Raw genomic sequence first — 27,556 nt, 5'->3', positions numbered from 1 at the left:
TAAGTCGTGTGTGTTCGGTAGAGTTCTATACAAAACTACATGGCTCTATTGAGCGTAAAATGCACGTATTTTTCGAAAACGAAATCGACCGGAATGGGTGGGTGCCCCCGAATGATGCCTAAAGTCCTCCCATTCTTGTGCGGACTTTTGGATGTGCCGTTTTTAGCCGTAGGTTAAATCAGGCGGACGGACGCGTTGCATTCATCGCCAAACTATTAAAATGTATGATGTGGGACATTTGGTCAAAGGATATACTAAAGCCAAAGAAATATCAATTACCTCCCAATATCCCGTCGATGGTGTAATCCTTTTTGCCGTCCAGATCATCTCTTCTACCTCCGCGAAGCAATCTGCTTATTGAAGACACGCTCGGCGGATCCTGAATGCCCTCCTTCAACAAACACATACAAATCTATTACCAAACATATATTGTTATTTCTATTCACATCCTCCGAAATAAAGGAATCCAAAAGCGATTTCTAAATAGATATTCAATAGCATTATAAAACTTAATACAAATATTAATATACTAATGTGGCTCGATCAGTCCGGATTCACTATAGTTCGGATTGAAAATTTCAAAACAAACTAAATGTTAATTGAGCAAATTTAATACTAAAAACATAATACACAAAATTATTTATTTTCTCTAATCGAAAAGAAATATTAATTTATTAATTTGTTCAACTAAATATAAAAGCTGCACAATTATATTTTGCAGATGTTGCTCATATTTTTTGTGCTATTTGTAAATAGAAAGGCAGGTATTGATTTATGAAACTTTTACGTTTCTACTAAATAATGAAATCACATGGAATAGAAGTTTGATTATTGTGAAAGTATAAATAAATGTAAATTAGTTATTGTCTTATATTGGAAACGCATTATCATTTAATAACAAATCAACTACGATTTAATGCTATAATATTTATAAAGTATACATGCATGTACAGCATGATTATGCAACGATCCAATATGAATAAAGGTTAATACATTGATTCAATTTTAAGATTTTTTTTTTATTGTTCGATTCTGCGAAGAAGAAAAAAATTCTGATCGATTGTCATTAATCTTGATCATTGCATTTATAATTTTGATGGATTGATATTTGCAAAATTACAAATTGTATGTTTGCTATTTAACAAAGAAGTTATTACATAAATAATTCGTAGAAAGCAATTTTATGTTTCAATTTTTTTTAGAACGCAGTGAAATAATTTTATATGAATGTAATATTTTCATATCAACGATTTATGTAAGCAATTATAAAAAAAAAAGAAAAAAATAAACTGTAATTTACTTTATTTAATTTATTAATTATAAAAAATATTTCTTTCTGTCACTATATTTTTTAGTACTAAATATACGCAGAAATAAACATTATTTAAAAAAATATATGAATGAATTCACGGGACAATTTTCCCGGGAAAAAATATATAGTCTCGATACCCGGGAATATCAACCGGTACATTGGAAAATATGTCTCATTTGAAAGTAGCAATTTTTTAACAGCTGTCGAAATTATAAACGGACGGATAAACGAATTACGAATTTATTGAAACATCTATATAATCCAGAAAGTTATAAAGCTATAGAGGGTATTTGTTCTTGTTGTTCAAAATCAGCCATGATTTCATTTACTGAATGTTTAATTTCCCGAGTCCTAATAATTCCCGAAAAATACTTGAAAAGTTGTGTCCCGGGAATCAAAAAAATGTTGAGATTGAGCAACCCTAATACCAAATATTGCTGATTTTCATGAAGTACGATCACTATAAAATTATACTTTCACCTATTATGTTTTAATATAAGTGTAGTAGTTGGTATAACTTAAACATTTATGTTTTAATTAGTTTTTGTAATTATTTTATTATTGATTGTTCCTAATATGGATGAATGGGCTAACATATTTTTTGTCTGAAAATCTATGATTTTTTATCAATATTATAGTATATCGATATTATTTGTAGATGTTAAAGTCTCAATCTAAATACATACATTATATAATAGATAGAACAAAGTGTGCGCTATTTAAATATTCAAATTAGCGTAAAATATGTTTTTTCTCTTGTAGATTTCACCATGACTCCGGCGACGATTAGAATGTATTATATTATTTTCGATACGGATCAAATTATGGGTATCCACGGTATGCCGCGAGCCGATTATTGATATGTTTTCCTTTTGAATTCACATCACTTTAGGGGGAGATTTATTAAAAGCCATTAGTGAGCTTAAAGCAAATGAGCGAGTGAATTATTTTCGGTCGCCCACCGACCGCAATCGATTGTAGTTAGGTATTGCCGAAGAAATGTAACAGCTCTCTCTCCCGTACACGTACATATGGATGGATAGGTGGATGGATGCCCTCCGTTCGCCGGTCCTTTTTTACGCCCGTGGTACGCTAAAGCGTGTAATTTGGCCCCGGCCGTGTTATTATGTAACCATCTCGTCGGAGGCACCTGAGCTGCGTGCCGTTGTTGCTGTCGCCGTTCTTGTTGTTGCTGCTTCAGTTGTTGTTGTTGTTGCTATGGTTGCCGGCGATGTTAGTGTCGGTGTTGATGTTGTCGGTGGTGAGACGAGGTCGTGGTAGTAGTAGTACCGTGCGGTACCGGATTCTGGTGCATTCCGCTTCCACCGGGCGTAGCTGGGTGTTATTTTCGTGAATATTTAATGAATTGCAAATTTTCATCGAAAAACGAGAAAAACATGGGCACAGTTGAAATTTGCATGTACATGGGGGCATTACTTGCAATGCGCTGCCGTAATTATAATGGTCGTATGGAAATGTGCCAGTAAACTCTCTCTCTACTCCCTTATCGAGATTGCGATTCTTATCTTAGGGAGACCCAGTATTACCGGTTCCACTTCATTAACATTTGCGCACTCATTTTTGTTGTTGCTTGTGCATTTTTGTTTTGTTTTGTTTTGCTTATTCTGATGTACAAAAGTCACTTCTTAAGTTATCATCCGCAAGAATTCAGATCAATAATCGATACAAATTGACTACATTATACATATCTAACTATATGATTGTATTTCCATGACTTATAAACTATTAATTTCCTCTTTATACAGTTTTTTCTCATGGATGAATCTATATATAATATAATGTATACCAGTACTTCACAAAATGAACAATAGCAAACAATATAATGAAGAATCTTAAGGTTTCGTAAAATGTAAATTATAATCGATTTGTAAAATGTACCAAAATCTGTAAAGTTTTTTAAGAAAATTAATAATTATTTAATAATTAGAAATATTAACTTTAATTATTGGATAATGTAAAAACTAAGTTGTAAAGTATTAAATTGAAGCAATATTAAAAAAAAATGGACGACAAGACCTAGGGTCAATAGTAGTGGATGCTGTTCCCAAAGATTTTCAATCACTGTAATCAATATCAAAAGTTTGTAAAATCCCGGGATTTCTCGGAAAATTTTTAGTCAATAACAATTTGTATATACGTTATGTATTTTCGTTTCTTGATTTTTCTATAGATTTCGGATTATCCCGGGAAAGACCATTTTTTTTCTTATGATTTAGTTAGTTTAGTTAGTTATTACATTACCAATCAATTTAATGATATCTGGTTTATAGCCAATAAGATTTTGTATATACATTTGAGAGTACGTATCTTGCTTATAGATTTTGCTCCCGGGAAATCTCGGGAAAAGCTCTCTAGTCAATAGGATTTTTTTAATTACGTAATTATTTTTGTTTACTTTTTGTGATTGCTGCAATAAAAGTTATTATTATTAAAATAATTAATATATATAACAAAACTTCTTAAAATGAACAATATGACACAATATAATGAAGAATCTTAGGGTTTTGTAAAATGTAATTCATCGATTATAATGATGAACAAATTTGTAAAATGTACCAAAATCTGTTAAGTTATTTAAGAAAATTAATAATTATTAATAATTAGAAATATTAACTTTAATTATTGGATAATGTAAAAACTAAGTTGTAAAGTATATATCGACATGTATTAAATTGAAGCAATAACAAAAAATGGACAATAGGGTCAATAATAGTGGATGCTGTTGCCAAAGATTTTCAATCTCGGTAATCAAGATCGAAAGTTCGAAAAATCCCGGGATTTCTCGGGAAATTTTTAATCAATAACAATTTGTATATTCGTTGTGTGTTCTCGTTTCTTGATTTTTCTATAGATTTCGGGTTATCCCTAGAAAGACCCATTTTTTTTCTTATGATTTGAATTACAAATACGTAATTCTTTTTGTGTCAATAAAAGTTATTACATTAGTAATCAATTTAATAATATCTGGTTTATAGTCAATAAGAATGTATATATACATTTGTAAGTACGCATCGTACTTATATATTTCGCTCCCGGGAAATCTCGGGAAAAGTTATGATTTGAATTATAATTACGTAATTATTTTTGTTTACTTATTGTGACTGTTGCAATAAAAGTTATTATTATTATTATTAAAATAAATACAAAATGTGAATAATTTAAATGTTAAATAAATTGATGTTCGAACACAATACAATATCACTTTCAAAAATAAGTATATTCCAACTATATGATATATAAAGGAAGATCAGATATTAAATGGTTCTCTTTTGTATACACTTCGATGGTATCTCTCACGAAAAGGCATATGCATATAATATAATAAAGGAAATAGTAGTCCATTCTGTTTCGGTGTAAATCAATTTCTCAAATTGATGTTTTAAATCAATTGAAAGCAGCCCCGTAAATGCCCATATCAATAACAACAACAACAGCAACAATAATAACGGCACGGGATGGATGGAGATGCCCTAAGTATATACATTAGTGGAATTGTAGGTGGGACAGAGAGAGAGAAAGACAGTGAAATTATTTTGTGTATGGTAGAGAGACCAGATTTTCGGTCGTGATTTTTGACGCCCCCATAAACGGACGAAGAAGTCAGATGCAGGATATCTCGCAACACTTTCCAGTGGCGTTACGACCGAAAAGTCACATCGCATTTACATATCTTGAATATTCATCAGGTCCTGCAATGCACCTTTTGTAACTTCGTCGCCAGAGGCCTAAATATTGTCTGTAATACTCCATTCGACAAATTTATTACACAGTCTCATGATCGTTACTCATCCTACCGAAAATTATGTAACACAACACTTGATGTCAATAATCATAGATATATTGTTTCTGAGTTATTATTTTTTTCAATTAATAATTTTGGTACATAAATACACATTAAAATATGAAATGTTTGATACATGATCATAGTAAAGAACTATATGTACTAAAAAGTACAAAAGTTAAATAAAGCACTACAAATACTAATATTCTTGTTACCTGAACATAGTTAAAATTAAAAAAATAATATTTTTCTTAGGATTTCATTGAAAACACATTTTTAGCAATATTTTCATTGAAAAAAATTAAATTAATGTGATTTCGATTACAAAAACGGATCAATTTCAGCAATTTGTTATTAACAAGTTACAGCTGTCATTTCGTGACATTTAACTCTATTTTGGGTTACTGCATATAGGTTGAGAAACGCTGTTCTTGAGTTTGTATCAGCTATTTAGAACAGAATCTAGGTTTTACAATTGATGAAAATATAAGAAAAAATGGCTAATAATAAAATTTATGTAAAATAGTAGTGAATACATAAAAGATGATTTAACATTCAATAGAATTTATTTACATTTAAAAAAAACATTTTTTAAAGTTTAATCCAATTAAATTGAATTGTAATGCATGCAATTTATATTTATAGAGATTTATTTAAAAGCTTTCGTTTTATTTTATTTTGATCGGCCGGAGGTCCCCGGATTTATTGATTCAAATGTGTTTAAATGCTTTCGAAACATCGCTAGCAACAGCCTAGTAACGAGAATTGATTCCAATTTCAAACATATATATGTTTGTGAAACAAGAGTTATTGAAATATATTTCATTAAAGTTTGGTTATTAGACCTTTATGTTATTAAAACAATTAATTTAACTCAAAACTAATTCAGATGAAATACAATTAAATTCATATTAGACTAAAACTATTTTCATGATTAGAATCCATTTCAAATATATATTTTATGTATACTTTTTTGTTTCGACTATAAAATAATGAAAAAGAGTATTTATTCTAGTACAATCCTTGCTTAACTTTTATAAAGTATCAATGATCTAACTTTATTAAAATACTTAAGACCAGCTTTTTATTACTCTCATAAGCTGACATCAATCAAATTTTAGTATAATCTCAAATACTGAAATATATTGACTATTCTGAACTGAATTCAAGCTTTAAATTATATAACATATCATAATATGACGTTGTAAATCAATTTCTTTTCCTTATATATTAAAAATATTTGGGTTTCTAAATAATAAGTTTCAGTCTATAATTCAAAAATATGTAAATTATAAAAGTTGAAGAATGGAATTATTTCAAATTATATCATGTTTTTAAATAGTTTCGATGTCTATAAATTATTGTAGTTGGATTTGTCTCAATAACAGCTTTGTTGTTTAATACGCAATAAGTGTGACCTTTACAAAAAATTACCATATAAATAATTTTTTGGGATGAGCTCAATTAATAAAAATTTATGATTTTCTAATTAAAAATAGTTTAATGATTTGTATCACGATTATAACTGTATGAGGAATTGTGGGAATGATAAGTCGCCCGGTGTTAAAGTATGGTATAAGTTCTGGTATGTAGAGGATGATGAAGAAGTGGGTAGGGTGGTAGATGAGAGGAACAAGAAGCAGGAGGAGAAGAAGAAGAATAAGAAGAAGTAAGGAAGTTATTGAAGTAAATTAGAATTTTTAGTTGTAGTATGTGCCGCCTCTGGATGTGTTCGTCTGGCGAGGAGCTGAAGAAAGATAGAGGCGTAGCCGGTTCGTTTATCGGCCGCAAGCCAGTGTTAGATTGAAGCGCGATGCCATCGACAGTTGTCCCGACGGTAATTTGAAGGCGGTGAGGCACGTTCCATCACCGAACCATTATCATTTCCAGTTGTCCTCAAGCGACGGCCGACTCTTTTGATCTCGTCCCGCCAACAACTACTACTCCAAATCGCGCGCGCTCTCGCTTCGAACTCACCTTGATCAGTTTCTCCCTGATCTCCCATCCGAAGATCCCGGGATTCTGGAGCTTCAGTTGCTCTATCCTCTTCTCCACTTCAGCTGTTGCGACTCGAGGCTTTGAACCTCCTATTACACCTGGTCGGATGTTCCCCGTCTCCTGATACCTGTTCAAGATCTTCGAGACGCACCCATGGGACACCCTCAGTTGTCGCGAGATCACGCAAGGTCGTATTCCTGCAGCGGCCATCTCAACAATCTTCAGTCGGATATGGTTAGGAAGAGGACGGCCGTTAATGAAGACGCCTCCTAACTGATTCACCCGACCCTGGCCTGCAATACAAACAACATAATTTTTATAATTTACCACTACTTGATACTTGCAAATGCAATTGAAATGAGAACAAAGGGGAAATTCGTATTCTGATGATATACATGAAATAAATCAAAATTAACAAATTGTATTGGCTATCCCAAAGTCTTTCTACCCAACTCTTTTAAAATTCCTCAATTTTCTGTCTTTAAGTGATCAACTTTGAAGGAAAATTATTATTACCTAATAATATATTATACAGATTGCATGATTCTTATCAAGTATTTGATTGATGTTTCAATTAGTCCGATTTCACTAGTTAGAATTGAAAATTTCAGAACAATAAATTACGGTTTTAAAAGTCTCGATTAGTCAATTATCCAGACTATTCGAGGTACTACACACTTTATTTCTCAAATAGTAATATACATCACATGGCAAACTATCATTCCTTTAACATTGAGTTATTATTATAAAGCAATTATCATTTGCAAATGAATTCAAAGCCTTTGAACGCAAAAATAATCTGCAGTTGAGATAATTTCTGAGAATAAGCGAGGAACAAATCGAAATTGCCTTTTAAATTTCTGCAATTTTCTATCATTAAGTCATCAAGTTCTAAGTAAAATGATCACTATCTAACTACTTTTTTTTACAGATCTCTTGACTAGAGACTTTTCTTTATACAGATATTGCACATTTTTTTACAATACTGGTAAAAAATACAAATTAAATAATAATCATAGAAAATAACATCAAATTAAGTTTATGACATTCGCATCCTATTGTAATTTAATTGTAGGAGTTGATTTGCTAGCTATTATCTAGTGCATTTTCAGTAGGAGAAAAGCAGTCGTAGCTAAAGGTACTTATTTTCTTGTAAAGTGTATTTCGGCTCAAAGTGACCCGTCTATAGCTAATACATTCTTGAAATATCATTAATATTTGGATATCAAAAGTGGAATAACTTGGGTTTGCTATGTACCAAGACGGGAAAGATTAGTAATTCTGATATTCAGTATGCTTTATTTCATTGTATATTCAATATCATTGGTGTCAGAAGTAGAGCTACATTTGTTAATAATTGGGTCATTTTGACCCATATGTTTCATTTATTTCCTTAGTAATTAAAATTAGATGCATTTCATTACAATCAATGAAGTAAACAATTGTATATATAAAAGTTATGTAATTAAAGCTATTATACTCTCTTTATATAAGGATTAAATTTTTAATTACTAAACTTTTAGCTTGTCTTAATCAATGTTTTTTGAATGTATTATGTAATGAAGTTGATGGGTGGTTGAAAATCGATTGTGTTTATCAATCAATAATTACAATGATGAAATGAATTTTGATGCATGTAATAAATCATATAATCGAAAAGTAAATTATGCATTGTGTAATAAATAACTGAAGGGACGGAAGAGGTTTGAAGAGCCGAAAGAGAAGAGAAGAGTAGAGTAGAGGTGTAGAGGAGGTGGGTTTCGTCAATTAAAAGACAGTAGCTGAAGAGAGGTGCAAGGAAAAGTCGAGCGAGAAGAAGAGAGTGTGAGGCTGCTAATGATAATTTAATCGCGTTTGCAAGGGTGGTCGAGTAATTTGGAAGGCCATGTCGAATTGGAACTACTATAATTTGTTGAGATTGCTGATTCGCCCCGCGGCTACGGGCCTGAGTGATAGATGAATCCGTCAGGAGTTATTAATTATGTTATTTTATAAACTGGCTTCAAGAATATAACCCATTTTCGACAGGACATTAGACACCGTACCTTCGGGAGGATTTCACGAGAATGAAAAATTGTGAAAACCTTTTGACGGCAGCTCTCGTCCTTCCATTATCGTTTATTATTATTACCATCATCGTTATTAATATAATTAAAGGCGGCCATTGTCTCTGTTCTCATTTCAAATTCATCCAACATCTTCAACTTACTCTCGCTTTACTCCTTCACCTCATCTCCATTGTCCACAACCAATCATTTATTCCTTTTGCTCCTCTTTTTTTTAAATAAATATATTTCCTTCCCTCCTTAAATCCACCGCCAACAACAATTTATTACGTATTATAATTTTATTCAGCCCATAATTTCCACAAACGAGTTCCTCGATAACGGAACATAATTTATGTACTATTACGACTTTCCACACGTACAAACACACCGAAAAACCCAACCCTAACACTAAGGATAAAAATTAGACTTTGTCAATTGTCTCTGTCGCTATTATTGCTTCATTATCCTTAGAACAAAACCGCAACGATCGTGATTAGCACCTCCTACATCAATCTCCAATCAAAACAACTTTACTGATTTAAATTTGCATTTATATCGATCACAAATTAAATATTTCTAATGAAAAATAATTAATTATATCAAATTAAAAAAAATAAACTGAATGAAACATTTCAATGTTTTAAATTTGATTACGTAATGTTTTTTTTTTATATTTTGTATGAGTAAAGATTATTGAATTTGGATGTTCGCAGATAATAAATTGCGTAGGGAAAATTGTAGATGCAGGCTATTATGTAACAGGGTGACATTTATTTTATAAGGGGTTATTTAGTATGGGGTTCATGAATACATGTATAATCCACGTTAGTCATGCAGATGTTCGCAACGGTTTTGCTAAAATTTATAAATGCATATGAAAAAAAGATCCATAATATTAGTTTGAATATACAAGTAAAGTTTGAATATAAATGTAAAACTTCATCCACATTCACGTGTAGCGTGATTTGAGACATAAGTGACTGAAATGAGTATCGATTATGTATGCATAATGCAGCAATACCTCGAACAGTGCGGGTAATCGGTTTCGCTTGTTTGAAACCGGACTAATCGTGAACTTTAAAACCGTATAAAAATAAACGACATACAAATATATAATATACACATATATGCTAATTTATGCTAGTATTTTGTTGTTTTATTAAAAAAATACACAAAAAGAAGCTTAACTGAAAAAATGATAATGTGTGTATAAAATTGTGTATTATTGTACAATTATTTAAGAAACCGGACTATAGTAAGTCCAACCACACTACACGAGGTATTGCTGTATACAATAAGATATATATGTACATATTGTAATTGAATTACCGTGTTTTACTAATTTAACATCTAAATTACAAGTTTTATACCAAAGTAAGATAATTGTCTCAAATTGTACCGGGACAGAATTATAAATTGGTAAAATATTTTCAATATTTTTTTTACAGGCTAAGAAGCATTTGAGACCCAAGTTTAAATTCCTCGATGTGTACGAAATGTACACAAAATCTTCTGCAGCTGTGCATAACACCAAAATATTGAGTACTAAAAATACAAAGTTGCAAAGTTGATGACTTTAAAAACATGTTTAATCGTTGTAAACAATACAATATTAGTAACTATTTGTCCTTTTTTAGTATTTTTTTTTTCACGATTTTTCACGTAGTACACATATTTATTACTTGAATTAGATTAATTTTTAATAAAAAATTAGTAATAATTAGTATACATTAGTTAAATAATATATTATTTTAACTAAAATTAAAAGGAACGGTTTTGCTAAAATTTATAAATGCATATGAAAATAAGGTCCATAATATTAGTTTGAATATACAAGTAATGTATGAAGTAGTTTGAATATAAATGAAAACTTCATCCACATCTACCTGTAGCGTGATTTGAGACATAAGTGACTGAAATGAATACCGATTATGTATGCATAATGCAGCAATACCTCGAATAGTGCGGTTAATCGGTTTTGCTTGTTTGAAACCGGACTAATCGTGGACTTTAAAACCGTATAAAAAATATATAATATATACCGATATTCTAATTTATGCTTGTATTTTGTTGTTTTATTAAAAAAAAATGCACAATTAAAAGCGTAACTGAAAAAATGATAATGTGTGTATAAAATTGTGTATTATTGTACAATTGTTTAAGAAACTGGACTATAGTGAGTCCAGACTGAACGAATCCGCACTATGCGAGGTATTGCTGTATACAATAACATATATATATAAATATATATATATGTACATATTGTAATTGAATTACCGTTGTTTACTAATTTAACATTTAATTGTACCGAGACAGAATTATAGATTGGTAAAATATTTGGATTTTTTTTTTACAGGCTGAGAAGCATTTGAGACCCAAGTTTAAATTCCTCTACGTGTACGAAATGTACACAAAATCTTCTGCAGCTGTGCATAATACCAAAATATTGAGTACTAAAAATACAAAGTTGCAAAGTTGATGACTTTAAAAACATGTTTAATCGTTGTAAACAATAAAATATTAGTAACTAATTGATTTAACTTGTCCTTTTTTTGGATTTTCTTTTAAGATTTTTCAATTAGTACACATATTTATTACTTGAATTAGATTATTTCTTAATAAACAATTAGTATTAATTAGTATAAATTAATTAAATAATTAAACAATTGAAAAAATACATAGAACATCAAATATGATTTTCATTGTCGTTCCGTGACGTTGACGTTCCAAATAATAAAAATTAAACTTCATTACCAAACAAATCCATTAAGTTTAAGGCAAAGCAAAGTATTATTATTTAATTAATAATGTTTTAACTATAACAATTTTATAATTCTTTCATCTCCCTTCACAAATTATAAGGAACATCACGTCAATCTATAATATTCATTCAAGTCCGTGACGTTCTACATAATATAAATTGAACTTTATACCCTAATTAATTTTCTTATTTTTTCTTATATAACAGTTTGTAATTCTCTAAAATCTCTTCACAAACTACACGAAACATCGTGTCAATTTATTATTTTTATGTGACGTTGACGTTTCAAATAATAAAAATGAACTTTTATGTACTAAATAATGTTTCTAAAATACTTTTTTAATATAACAATTATATAATACTCTAAAATCCTTCCAAAAAACTACACTCAATGTCAATGAATTATGTTAATAATTGATGGTTTGTTATGTGACGTTGACGTTCCATACATAATTTAATGAATAACTTTTAGCAATCTTCAAAAATTATGTCTCTAGAAATTTCAATCTATATTTTCTATTGACGATTTGTGATGTTGTAAATAATTATATAATATCGAAAACTACACAAAACATGACGTCAATATTTTCTTGTCATTGACGTAACGTGACGTTGACGTTGCACATAATAAAAATGTATCTTTATATGCAAAATTGTGTAATTAATACCATTACGAAACTAATAAGTTTATAAATCTGTAAAGTATTATATATGGTGCAAATATGCCTTTCTATAATACGTTTAACATTCTTGATAGATAAAATATATAAATTATAAATAGTGATATAAATCAATAATCACTAAGATTCATTATATCAATTTGAATCAAGTGCACCTGATAGTATACAATAAATATTGTGAAAACTTGGAGCGAAATGATATTTGACGCGCGTAAAATTAATCAGGTTTTACACGTCAGACATAATAAATGCAGTGAAATGCATTCGCATTCCAACTAAAAGGAACAGAAAAAAAAACATACTTCAACACCGCACGGTTTTGCTATAAATATTGAAAATACAGAACAAACTCGAAGTTTTAGTAGAATTTAGTAAATTATCGCAAATAGCGTGCACAATTCGTTGAATGTGAGATCATACAAATATATCTTATGTTGTAACTTCTAATTCGCTCATTTTCCAATAGGTTTTAAGTTTGATGGTATTAATGTGGATGCAATGCAATTAAGAAATTGCCCAACGTGAGAGAACTCCGGATGATTTATTTCGGACATCATTTAAAATGTAAATTTAACACTTCGAGAATTAAGCAACGGCTTGTATAACTCATACAGTTCCTGGTATTTAATGATCTCTGATGGTCAAGTACAAAACTTTAATTCATCTCTTGAATACGATTTCAATAAATTCGAATATAACTCATAACTTTTTTTTATTTCGTCAATGACATCAGTTTTTTTTTTGAAAAATACTTCATAAAATCAATTAGATTTATAATTTGTGAAACAATGAAAACAAAATTATATATTTATTTCTATACCAATATAGAAACTTTTTCTTACAATAAATAAGAAAAAAACATATACTGATGACAAATTTAAATTTAACGAACAGTTCGGACAGCGAACAAATCGGACAACGAACACTTTTTGAAAAATAGAGACATATTCGGATAACGAACACCTTAACGACCATTTCACTTAAGCTGCTTCTTCAATCGCTAATCGGTTAACGAACAATTTGGGTACTGAGTAAGGAATTGTGTTCGTTAACCGATTCTAAAAATGAATACCGAATAAATAAATTAAAAAAAAATATATTGGTTTCTTCTATTATATGATGTAAATAGGTTTATTTTTGAAAAATTTCCTACAAAAATATCTGAAAATTTCAGTATAATAGAGTTTGTATAATAAATCTTTGAAGACCGATAATTACAGAATTTAACGTGTACTACATGTAACACAGTACTAATTCTGAATCTTCAAATTTAATTAATGGTTTACATGATTTTCTGAAATTTCTTACGTTCATTCAAGTTTTGCTTTGTAAATCTATATTCGGAAAACGAACAATTCGTGAATCGAATGGTTTTTAAATTGATTCTGTTCGTTAACCGATTCTATAAATTTTGAAACTGAAAAAATTAATACCTAACAAACAAATTTAAAAAAATATAGGTCTCTCTGATAATATGTTGTAAATAGTATTATTTTTGAAAAGTTTCCTGAAAATTACAGTATAATGGAGTTTGTATAATAAATCTTGAAGGACAAATAATTACAGAATGTAACGCGATCAGCTTTTGAAATTGATTTTCGGATAACAAACAATTGGTGAAGCAAATATTGTTTTTGAGTAGATTGTGTTCGTTAACCGAATTTATACATTTTAAAACTGAAAAAATTAATACCTAACAAAAAATTTAAAACAAAAATACAGGTCTCTCCTATAATATGTTGTAAATAGATTATATTTTTCTGAAATATCCTATATGAATTCAAGTTTTGCTTTTTAAAACGATGTTCGGATAACGAACAAACCATGTCTTTGGACGAATTGTGATTCTACCAATTTTGACACTGAAAAAATTAATAATTAATAAATAAATTTAAAAAAATAGGTGTCTCCTATAATATGTTGCAAATAGTTTTATTTTTGAAAAGTTTCCTGAAAATTACAGTATCATGGAGTATATATAATAAATCTTGGAGAACAAATAATTACAGAATGTAATAAGATTTGCTTTTGAAATTGATTTTCGGATAACGAACAATTCGTGAAGCGAATATTGTTTTTGAGTAGATTGTGTTCGTTAACCGATTTTATACATTTTAAAACTGAAAAAATTAATACCTAACAAAAAATTTAAAACAAAAATATAGGTCTCTCCTATAATATGTTGTAAATAGATTTATTTTTCGAAAATTTCTTGAAAATTCTGAAAATTACAGTAAAATCTTTGACGACCTATAATTACAGAATTTAACCTGTTAATACACATTACTAATTATGTATCTTCAAATTTAATTACTGGTGTACTTAATTTTTCTGAAATATCCTATATGAATTCAAGTTTTGCTTTTTAAAACGATGTTCGGATAACGAACAAACCATGTCTTTGGACGAATTGTGTTCGTTAACCGATTCTACTAATTTTGACATTGAAAAAATGATAAATAATTTTTTAAAAAATATAAGTTTTTTTTATAATATGCTGTAAGTTTCCTGAAAATTACAGTAAAATCTTTAGAGACCTATAATTACAGAATTTAACGTGTTAATACATATTACTAATTCTGTATCTTCAAATTAAATTAATGGTTTACATAATTTTCTGAAATATCGTACATTAATTCAAGTTCTCATAAAATCCGAACAGACGGCTCATCAAAACCAGATCAGATTTGTAAAATTGATCAAAATCTGAATATTAAACAGGACGACTGTATAAATTATAACCGAATCTTTTATTTCATTCATTTTTTTATATACACTTCACTTGGAATTGACTAGAAACATAAAAATAATCCGAAATAAAAAGAGGATAATCCGGAGATCGAAGGAGATTTTGACACGTTATAGCCTGCGGCAATTAAACCTCAAGAATCCCACCCCGATGATCGGATACGAGTTGATTCACAAATAAAATTCAAAGAAACGGATAAAAAAATTATATGAAGAAGTGAAAATAATGCAGAAAAAAATGTTACCAATAAATTATGTAATTCGAATAAATTAACTGAACGATAAATTAGAGCGTATATTAAACAATGTGTAAATAAATAACCGCACGCTTTGATTTATATCGCATAACATTTAAATTACAAATTACGTGGAAATTGATGATAGATCTATTAAAATACTTAAACGATTCAATCATTGTTAATAAGAATTTTTTTCTGATTCAATTTCTTAAAAAAAAATCATAATAATTCTCTGCTTTTTATGTACAAACTAATTTTAATATATTAGATTTCTTCATTTACAAAATTTTATAGAAATTAATTTAATAAGTTATTATTTCTGTGAAGAACTATAAAACTAATTTCTATAGAAATAAATGTATCAATTTGTTGCAAAATTTCGATTTGTGATTCACTTTTACTCACTTTCAATTATTCAAATTATTACAAAATAATTAGAGCATTCAAATCAGTAATATGACTAAGTTAAATGTACAGGAAAACCTGTTTTTGTGCACAAAATCGCACTTAGGAAATACGTCAAAGATGTAGGAAATACATGAGAAAGTGGATCCAAACTAAATAAATAATTAAATTACAAATGGAATTTCTCATTGTACATATGAGGAAATTTTTAAAATGCACATATATAATTCACTGCTACTCGTGTTAATCCAAAACGCGCATCTTCTTGTGATGAATTGGTTCAAAATCGACATACAGATTCGTATGAGTAGGCTGTACATCTGCACACTAATAGAAAACATTACAATGGTGCTAACGCCGTTGTAAATGGTTGGATTTCATCAACCGCATAAAAAAATAGCACAAAAATAAAATTGCATATAAAAGAACCGCACAAAAACAGGTTCTACTATATACTTATTTAGAACATTTACTCTACTTTGAAGATCTAAAAGAAAGTCATATTTTAAATTTTGTTATATAATCACTGTCTCATCATTGAACTTCCGTTGATTTTATAGCAAATTTTGAAAATTATCGATTTAGAAATTTTAATTAAATTAGATTACTTTCACTGTGATAATTATCGAATTTTATTACATTAAATATTGTACATACTATACATATATTTCTTTCAAATAAATTATTGTATTTAGTTTAATTGAAGTTCTAGTAATTATAAAGTATCTTTTAGATAAATGTTTTCGGGAAGATGAAAATACCGCAAAGATAAAAAATTGCAGGTATTTCAAAAATATATTCAAAACGTATGAAATATATTCAAAACCAAATGATGAAAATTCCGAACTTAATAAGACTTAATTTATTAAAAATGTAGCAAAGACAATATTACATCAAATTTAATTTTTATTTATAGTAAAATTAGCAAAGACAAAATATATTTTTCATTTAAAATGACTACATTATTTCTTATAATCAGTTTTCTTCTTTCATTTATTATATTAAAAATTGCCTTGTTTTCATATGCAATATAATTATAATGTATCCATCAGATAAATAATTACTAAATGATGAAAATTCCAAATTTAATAAGACTGAACTAACAAAAAGTACATCAAATATAATTGTTATTAATTTAATAAAAAATAGCAAAGACAAAATTTTTGATTGAAAATTACTATATTATATCTTATATTCAAATTCAAATCTTCTTACAATTACATTAAAAAAAAATATATAATTTTAAGGAATCAATCAGAATATTTAGTAAATAATGAAGATACAGAATTTAATAAAATATGTAAGGAACAATAATGTAATAAAATAAATACAAAATCTTAATGAATTTCAATTATTAGATCAAGAAATTAAATAGTAAATTGGTGAATTCAATATAAAAACATATTGAAACTGAAATAAATTAATTATGATAAGAAAAGCCAGAACGGCCAAAGCAGAAATGGAAGAATATAATAATGATCATAGTTTATTGTCAAATAAATATTTTTTCTTACATTTATTTCATTTATTGTCTAACATATACATTTAATAACAAACCACAACAAATCACAAGAAATATGTAAGTATATAGATTATATACAATATATAAAAACTACTAATTATATAAGAAATCAAAGGCAATACATTCTAACTAAATAATTTGATTAGTATCAAGTTAAGATTAAATTTCAATGTATGTAATTTCTTATTAGGTTTCTATTTTACTCTGGTATTAAAGTAATTATATTTAATGACAGAAAATGTTACTAATTATATCAATATTTTATGCAACAATTGCTTAAATAAACATAAACAATATGATTGATTGAACCGGTTTTCAATTTAGATTTTTCGTTTCAAATAATTTAAATTTCATACTAAATATTTGTATATACTTTTAAATATTAATAAAACTATATGATTAATAAAGTATTGTGATGTTTCAACGATTAATTTTTTATATTAGGAGATAATGTGTAGTAAAAAATATATATAAATAAATTTTAACAGCGTTTAATGTTCGGGTTAGAAATGTCAATTGCTACGTCCTAATGTGTGTGTATTTCAATTAAACTTTCAGTGTTAATTGCCGACTTTATGTGTTTGGAAAGGTTTTGAGAAAGGTAAATACTAGAAATATATATTAAATGATTGTAGGATTGAATGTATGCACGTGTACCTTGAAAGGGGTATCCACCAAAAATTGGTCTCATATCCATGTCGGGCGTCCTAGGATCCGAAGAACTGATGAAACGCGAATTTCGCGGTACCACGCGCGCCCGATGACAATGAGGATAAGCTAGTGGTAGCGAAACATGGGAGCACTTAGGTGCACACTGGATGTACAAAGCATAACAAAACGCCGATGAGGAGAGCGAGAACGGCCGCAGCAGAGATGGAAGAGAGCAAACAAAAATATATATGTATATAAATGTATGTGTATATGTGTGTATTATTATTATTACTGGTCTCCGTCCTCTACATTTCTCCTCTTCTATTTTTCCTTCCTCCTCTCATTTTTATTTTATTTTTTTCTTTTTTTTTTGCATCTGGTTACGAATTAAGCAAAAGGCTTACCATTGGTGGAAAGTCCTCTCATATGTGTCTATACAATGTGGGGCCCCCCAAAAAAGAAACAAGTTTTGAGTAGACCGTACCTGGAAATGGGAATATCTCTCCTCCCCTCTATACCAGAGTTCCCAGAGCAGCTGCACGCGATCAACTATCGTTACTTCCACTCTTGCTTGTATTTACTGTTAAAACCATTTATATGGGAGGGACTTGGGTACATTGGGTCATACCAGACTTGCAACATGCATGGGTGTCGACCAATGCAGCACATGCCTCGCCGCGCTCTTTACTTCCTTCGGATCACCGCACGACTTCGCGAATAGAGGAGAGTCACACACACTCAAACACACAAACATATAATAATAATAACCATCGCCCAGATAAAACCAAGGACTACACCTTCCGAAAACGCAGATCAAACAAAAATAACACGAATTCCGCGGCGTCCACCCGGAATAATCCATTGTGACCACAATATTAGTCTCACCATCCGACCAATTCCTACTTCCTTCACCCACGACGGCAACAAAAACAAAAAAAGACCAGAAACGAGACGAATAACGACACAAAATACATCTGAAACAAATGCCGCCTTCGTTGATATACTTTTTTTTTGTTTATATTTGAAAATCAAATTAAACTATTGCCACTTTCATAGGTAAATATCGGTGTCTTCCAGGTGGTCTCTCCGAAAGCACGACGGCAAAAAGGCCCTAAACAGATGACTTCACTTATTGGATTGGTCACGGGGCCCGGAACTCCACGCTTTTTACTTTTTCTCACTAAACGACGCCGAATTCATTGGAATGGAGAGAGAGCAAGAAAAAAAAACGTACCCGGATTTTACACTCTTGAATGGAAACCACCCTGACCCCAAATATGAACGGTGCTCATTCACCGGTAGGGCTTAACCCAATATTGTGATTTATGTGCGTAACAATACTTAATTTCTATACTAAAACAATGATTTTCCATGAAATTATTACCAAACATTTAAAAAACAATAATTTATAGATATAATATAAATTAGTTAAAATTACTTTGAGGGTGATAAAGTAACAATAGTTTTCACGACACATATGATTTCATTTTTTTACTAGTTTAAAAGCAATTAATTAATTATAATAACACAAATATTATCAAAAATAACAAACCAATAAAATTTAATATATCAAATATATTTGATTTCAGAATTACTTCTAAGTTATTTTTTTTATAGAAATGTTATATAAACTTAAAATTTCAACAAATATAAAGCATCTATTATAAATTATTTGTTGATGTGTACAATTATATGTGAAAGCAAATATTTGACAACTAACTAAAGTTAAGCAATAAATGGTGATTGATACACAAATAGTATAATGGTCTATAACCACTTAAGAAATTCGTTAAAGAAATAAAGTTTTACATATGTTACTACTACGATAAATGACTAAGTATAATTGTAGGTTGGCTGTCGTCTTGTAGGTCAACTTCAGTAGTATATTGATGCTCTGCGATTCCACTTTGACTGTGAATCTGCTGATATCCTTAACACTGTCATTGTCCATCGACTTGGCTGAAGGTCCATATGCTGAACCTCATTGATTTCCTATTGCTGCAAGCACCGAAAGGGCTCACGAAGGGCCTGGCTTGACCAGGATTTGAACTCCACTAGCACGTGGGTAGGGCGACTTAACCATTCGGCTGTTAGTCGCCATTATAATGAAACATATCAATATTTTTTATATAATTCGAATATACATTGACTAAATAATTAAATACATGAATCTAGTAAGAGTTATTGTTTAGTTACATAATTATTTATTTCGTTATTAACTAAAGTTTTACAGGATAAAATTATTTCAAGAATTGCGGTCAATTGCCTTTTGTATGTATACAATTTATCATTATTATTTAAATAAAATAATGCAAATATCTCATATATTATATTGATTAAAATATTGATATAAATAAGTTAATATTGTTACAAGTTGTGAAATAGAATAATAATATATATTATCATTTTCAATAAGCTGTAAATAATTTACGATTGAAATTTATGTTTTAAATTATAGAGATTATAACTCAAAATGTATCATGTGATTGATATATTATAAACTGATAATGTAATGTATATCATTTCTATACAATCAATATTTTTATATTACGAAACAGGTTACACTAGATAACGTGTCACCAAAGGTTGTTGTCACGAAAAACAATAAACAACGAAGGCTTAAGTAAATATTGCGTTTATAATTTCAAAAGGTACGTCAAATATTTTCGAAGATTTTTTGCTTGGATTATTATTATAAATATATATTTATTTATTTTTTTGCGGGCGACGATAGATGCAAAAACATCGCGGATTTATCTGCGCCTGATTGTTTGGCGGTTAATTCGCGCCGGCCCCGAAGAGTTAAGGTGTCCGGGTATTTTAATATACACATAACTCACGGATATATCACAATGGAGTGTACGTACTATAAAATAGGATTACGCGGATAACGCGTAAAGAGCAGTCAGCTAGTCAGTGCATTTCAATGGGCCAGACGAAATAATAAACAACGACGTTACGTAATTCACGCGTGGTGGAGGTGGAGAAGGAGAGCCACACACGTGTAAGTAAGTTGGATTTTCAATATATTTCAAGAACAAATGGACCGACCGAGCGAGAGAACTGGTCGACTGGTCTTTGTGGATGAGGATGAGTTAGTTAAGGAAAAAGACTTGTCCTGAAAGGAATAAGGGCTCTCGCACAATTTCACAGACGGTTTCGTTCTTCGCGTTTTGGATTTGGGTTAAATGTCGCCAGGTTTAATCCAGCGGCTAATTGCAATTAGGACGAGGGTCCTGGGGCTCGGCTCAGCCTAATGGACTCGCATTCCGCGCGAAACAAAGCCCACCTCCTTAACACCCGAAATCCGGATCTGATCCTTCCTTGCTCAGTCTTCCCTTTTCCTTTTCTTTTCACATTACTATACCTAATTGATTTGAGATGTTGTCCGACGTCTATTTATCAACCGGTCACAAGTGGTATGATTTATCCAACCATACCTAACACCATTTAAATATACTCAATTTTCCATAATTATTCACATTCAAAATATTTAGTTCCGAATTTTTTAGCATACTTATGTTTGCATTTAAATAAATAAATTGATGAATAAAGCAATTGTAACAAGTAAAGTACAAAGAAATGATCTTAATTTACGCCGAAAAACCAAAAAAAAAACAACAAATAAAGTACAAATAAATTGTTTCAATTTTCGCCAAAGAAGTTTAACAACAAAAAAATTGTCTTAATTTACGGCAAAAAACAAAAAAGTTAAACAAGTAAAGTAGAGAGAAATTGTCTTAAAGTTCGCCAAAGAATCAAGAAGTTCAACAAGCGAATAAAAATATGTAAAATTACATTGTTTTGAACTATTATGTAATAGATATTCAATCATTTAAAGTAGACAATTTAAAAAAATATATTTTGAAATTTTAGCTTCTAATTATAGAAAATTGTAGTCAACTTGTGAAATATAATTACAAAGTAACAATTTCAAACCAAGAAATGAAATTAAATATAATGTGATCATTATTATATGATTTTGATGATAAACAAGCAAAATTAAATAAATTGGTTATTGTTGTTTAAAATGTATACAAAAATATGTTATGTAATATACTTAACTTGTAAATGAAATAAATACTGCAACTTTGAGTATAGTTCTTTTAATGAATTTGTATGGTGTTTTTCAAATTTAATATTGCTTTTTGATGAAGTTTTATCACTTAAAATTGTAATTTCTTATACTACTTTAAACGTCATTCAAAACAAAGTAAGAAAAAACAAATATTAAATTGGTTATAACATTTTCCCTAAGGATAAACGTTTAAGTCGATGTCCTTTTTCAACTAAACGAATTGTAAACTCCTGAAACAAATAATGGTTGACAATCGTCTTAAATTGATTCTTACAGCGCTTTCAACTTGTTTCGTTGTTGTTTTTTTACATTCATATACATATATATTCGACTCTCATGCAGCAGACACACTTGTGAACAAACAAGTGACCGAATCATCGTTGTGGGTCCCCCATTTTCATTATTCTCTCTCGGTTTTTACACGTTGCTCCGCCACAAAGTATCAATGTAATGATTGATTGTGATTGATATCGAGTACAAAGCATGCATACTTCATTAACTCACAATGAGCCTGTGTGCTTTGCCTTCCTCGGTCCGCCATTCAAATGCATTCACACGTACGCGTTTTCTTCCTGTGAAATCGTTTTCGAGACATTAAACGGTTCTCACTTTCATTTAATTATTTTTCTATCGAATCTGTCAATGCTAATTCAATAAAATTAATATACAAATAAAAAATCGACAAACCATTATTCATCCTTTAAATAAAACTATCTAAACAAAACACAGTAATATTTAAACATCATTTAAAATATCTATCTATTTTAATTAAAGCATTACCTCGCATAGTGCGGCTTCAATTAGTCCTGATTCACTTTAATTGTCTTCATTTGTTTAGTTGGGCAGTTTATTTTTATGCAATTCGGTTTCTGTTTCAAACAGTCCGTGATTTTGTCGCATCCTATTATCCGCACTATTCGAGGTATTTCTGTATATTTTGTTTTGTTTTATACACATTCATATAAAGATAAAAACGTATTATACATGAATAAAAAATATTTTAAATTCCTAAACAATTTCAATTAAAAGTGTAAATAAAAAAATTATAAAATGTAACTATTATAGAAACTTGCAGAAAACTACTAAAAAAAATACTTCAATTTTCAAATATATAATATTTGCATGTAATCTGTAAAAGAAACGTATTGAAAAGTAATATGATCAATATTGTTCATAATAAAAGGGAAAATGTAAGAGGATTATGAGCGATTATCCATGTGAATGTTTTATGTTCGGGCTTTAGAAAATTGTTACATGGCTTTAATCCGTGTAAAAAGTATCTGTTCACGTTTAGATCCACGTGAAATTTAACATTACAGTGAACATTTAGACATCATAATTCTATTACATAATAATACATTTTTTTTTCAAAATATGCAATTATTCTTAATCTAATTTAGAATTTTATATAGTAAAATATGTATTTTTCAATGAAAAATTACTTATAAAATAATAAGTACAAATATACAAATTTTAAGAACAAAAAATAATTTTCTTAATTTTCATTTTAATTAGATAACTATAAAAAAAAACAATTTTTGTTATTTCAAATTTTTATATAAAAAAATAGTTTTACTGTAAACTTTAACTGTTTAAGTTTCTATTGAGATTTACTATTATGAAACGATTTTACCTTCTATTTGACTTATAATTCAGTACCATTTTGCGGTTGTTAATTGCGGCAGTTAATTAGAGAGAAAAAAACTATTATTATTATTGTCATAGCGAAATGACGAAGAAGAATTAAAAAAAAATGCGCACAAGAAGAACGTAAACGCAAATACCAAGGAGACTATAAAAAGTAATTAACATATTCTACTACATAAATACAAAAGAACATAAAATTCTCAAATATGTTTGTTTTTCTTTATTTTACAAAAAATATAAGTTTCCATAAAACGCAGTTCCCATCCAAACTTCTTTGATTAATTCTATTTTATATCTTATTAAAACTTTCTAATTAAATCAATTTGTTACCAATATTTCACTAGAAAAGTAATGAAAATCACTTCCCAATAAACAAATGTACACTTATGTAATGATAGCTTAATTACTTGATTTTAATAGGTTGCAATCTCATCTTCGCATAGTGCAGCTTCGATTAGTCCGGATTCACTATAGTACTGTTTAAAAATTTCAAAACAAACTAAATTTTAATTAAGCAAAAAAAGTTCACTGTATTTTGACGGTTTGAATCTCTGATATTGCTGTGTATATTATTATGTAATGTTAATAAGTTAAGATTAATTGTTTTGATTTAGCTTTATGTGATTTTTTTGTACGTACAATGTTGCAAATCGCATTGTTGTTCGTTATTATAGAAAAATGTAAATAAAGTTGCAACAATCATGTATGACCTTTTGTGATAGAAATATAAAAAAATAATAACTATGCATATCCACGTATTTCTAAATTATATTACATTCTTATTATTTTTTGTTGTTGGAGAAACAATTTGCAATTTTACCTTTAAGGGAAATACCAGAAATATTATGGACGTGATTCATTCTATTAAAGTACTTCAAATTTACTGCATTTCTCATATTTGAAAACACATTGTTTTATGATAATACACGCAAATGGAACTTAAATCATATAAATATGTTTTTGATCTAGACTTATTCAAAGAACAGTTCGAACTGCGAACAAATCAAACAATGAAAATCTTACCGACTTACACTTTACCAATAGACTTTTCTCTTCGAAACTAATAAAGTTTAAGCAGTTCGGACTACGAACAAATCGAATATTGAAATTTTAACGAAATTTTTTTATGTCTACTTACACCTTACCGATTGACTTTACTTTTGGAAGCTAACGAAGTTTAAGCAATTCGAACTGCGAACAAATTGAAGAATAAAATTTTAGCGAAAGATTTCTATGTTCGGACAACGTACATATATTCGGATAACAAACATTTTACCAACTTATACCTTAAATTTTTAGCGAAAGATTTTTATGTACGGACAACGTTCAAATATTGGAATAACGAACATCTTACCGAGTTACACTTTACCAATAGACTTTTCTCTAGGAAACTAATGATGTTTAAGCAGTTCGGAATGCGAACAATTCCAATATTGAAATTTTAGCGAAAGATTTTTATGTCTACTTACACTTTACCGATTGACTTTACTCTTGGAAACTAACGAAGTTTTAAGCCGTTCGGACTGCGAATAAATCGAACAATGAAATTTTAGCGAAAGATTTATATGTTCGAACAACGTACATATATTCGGATAACAAACATCTTACCAATTTATACCTTATCGATTGACTTTACTCTTGTAAGCTAACGAAGTTTTAAGCAGTTTGGAATGCGAACAAATTGAACAATGAAATTTTAGCGAAAGATTCGGATAACGAACATCTTACTGACTTACACCTTACTGATTGACTTTACTCTTGGAAGCAGTTCGGGCTGCGTACAAATTGAACACTGAAAGTCTAGCGAAAGTTTTCTGTGTTCGGACAACGTACATATATTCGTATAACGAACATCTTACCAACTTATAACATACCGATTGACTATACTCTTGTAAGCTAACGAAGTTTTAAATAGTTCGGACTGCGAATACATCAAACAATGAAATTTTACCGAATGATTTCTATGTTAGGACAACATACATATATTTGGATAATGAACATTTTACCAACTTATACCTTATCGATTGACTTTACTCTTGGAAGCTAACCAAGTTCTAACTGCAAACAAATCGAACAATGAAATTCAATAAATAAAGGTAAATTTAGTATTACAAAATTATAACAGAAAAATACCTTGTTTTATTTTACATTGCAAGATTTAAAAATTTGTATCTAATAAATTGTTTTTTTTTTATTAAAAATCAGCATTGTACTTCAAAATATATAAATCTAGGAAATGATAGTATACAGAGCAAATAGTACATGTGAAGTTGTAGGAATGTTGTAACCTATGCTCAATAGATCAAATTTAAAAAAAACTGAAGTTGAATGTTTTTATATGTTATAGAGAAATGACGTGTTTAAGATTATTCTTATGTTGTTTTGTTTACTTATTGATGTCAAACTGATCAAAACTGACAGATTTTATTGTGTTGACCTCTCGGTCGAACAGTGGTGTTTTACAGTGTAACATGTGTTAAATGGAAATCTTATTTTCCTACACGAAGAATGCATGTCCTGTCCAAATGCATCCTCTTACAAATTATTTTAATTCAAACGTGGAAAGCGTCTTTTAAAAGTATCAAGAAGAGAGGATAAGATACAATGCAACTGAGGAATTCCCAGCGGCGCAGTTAAAATGTAAATAGTTTGAATCGAGTGAGTCGTTCGAGATTGAAGAAGTACAGTTATCCGAGGGTATAAAGGGCTCGGAACTGGCAAGGGAGTGATCGTTTAAGTGGACAATAGGTGACACGACGGGTCGAAGGAATCGTCCGCTTTTTTTCTTCTTGTTGTTCGCGCATAGAATCCAGCAAGGATTGAGTTGTCCTTCGGAATTAATGCACCGTTTCCTTTTGGCTCTTGTTTAATATTTAATGTTAAACGCGTTAAATTAAATGTTGGTTTTATTGCGACGGCGATGCGATTCGTTTTACAGTCCGGATTCGAGTTTGGATCAGGTCTTTGAGGTCGTGAGAGTGACTGACTTTTCGGCGATTGTCATTCGAATGATGAAGGTGCCGAAAACCTAGGTGTAGTACGAATGAATATTAAGTGCAAAATGCGCTAATGAGGTGCTACAAAAGAGCAGAGTTGGTCGGGTCTGTGCCGTGTCTGAATATGTATATGTGTGTGTGCCGGGTCGTTGGGTAAAAGAAGCCGAAAGACCCGGAGGCTGAGGCTGCTGAGGCCGAGGTTGAGGCAAAGAATACGATGATGAAGAAGAGCCGTATGGCCGAGGCGTATGGTGCGATGGACTCGATGTCCCGAGGAGAGGAAAGACATCTCGGGTTGCGACCCCATTAGAACTTTTATCGTTCCGAAACTATATATCCCACGGTCATATATACACTTATTTCATTTCGTCTTCGTCTTTACATCCAAGCCGCTTCTGCTATGCTGCTATTACAACTACTTCTACTTTATTACACCTTCCTACCAACCATGCTGACCAAAAAAATAATATAAAAAAGAAAGAAATATGAAAAAAACACAGAATCATCAGAAACAACGCCAACGAAAACCAATTACAGTTTGTTTTCTTTATTTTTCTTCCATTTTCCAACTCTGCTCGTTCAATTTTTTTTTTACATATAAAACTTTAATGTTATAATCCAATCCGTAACACTCTTTGTTTTCTGTAAAAATATTCATCTTAAATCTCA

At 29.6% G+C, this 27,556-nt stretch overlaps 1 protein-coding gene across 1 annotated transcript in view; it reads right to left on the bottom strand.

Annotated features, from left to right (window-relative positions):
* Window positions 1-18,212, bottom strand: part of LOC108558101 (protein gooseberry-neuro-like) — a 32,195-nt gene extending 13,983 nt beyond the window's left edge. Inside the window, exons 1-3 of the mRNA XM_017914909.1 lie at window positions 18,173-18,212; window positions 7,092-7,405; window positions 280-391 (exon numbers count right to left, since the gene is read on the bottom strand). Of these exons, the coding sequence (XP_017770398.1) occupies window positions 280-391; window positions 7,092-7,405; window positions 18,173-18,212 (466 nt within the window). The remainder of the gene's footprint in view (window positions 1-279; window positions 392-7,091; window positions 7,406-18,172) is intronic.
* Window positions 18,213-27,556: the final 9,344 nt, after the last annotated feature.

Source organism: Nicrophorus vespilloides, unplaced genomic scaffold (assembly GCF_001412225.1).
Source record: "Nicrophorus vespilloides isolate i.1.1-1 unplaced genomic scaffold, Nicve_v1.0, whole genome shotgun sequence".
In the NCBI taxonomy this organism is placed as follows: domain Eukaryota; kingdom Metazoa; phylum Arthropoda; class Insecta; order Coleoptera; family Silphidae; genus Nicrophorus; species Nicrophorus vespilloides.
Note: the sequence above shows the minus strand (reverse complement) of the source record. Positions and strands in the feature narration are given on the sequence as shown.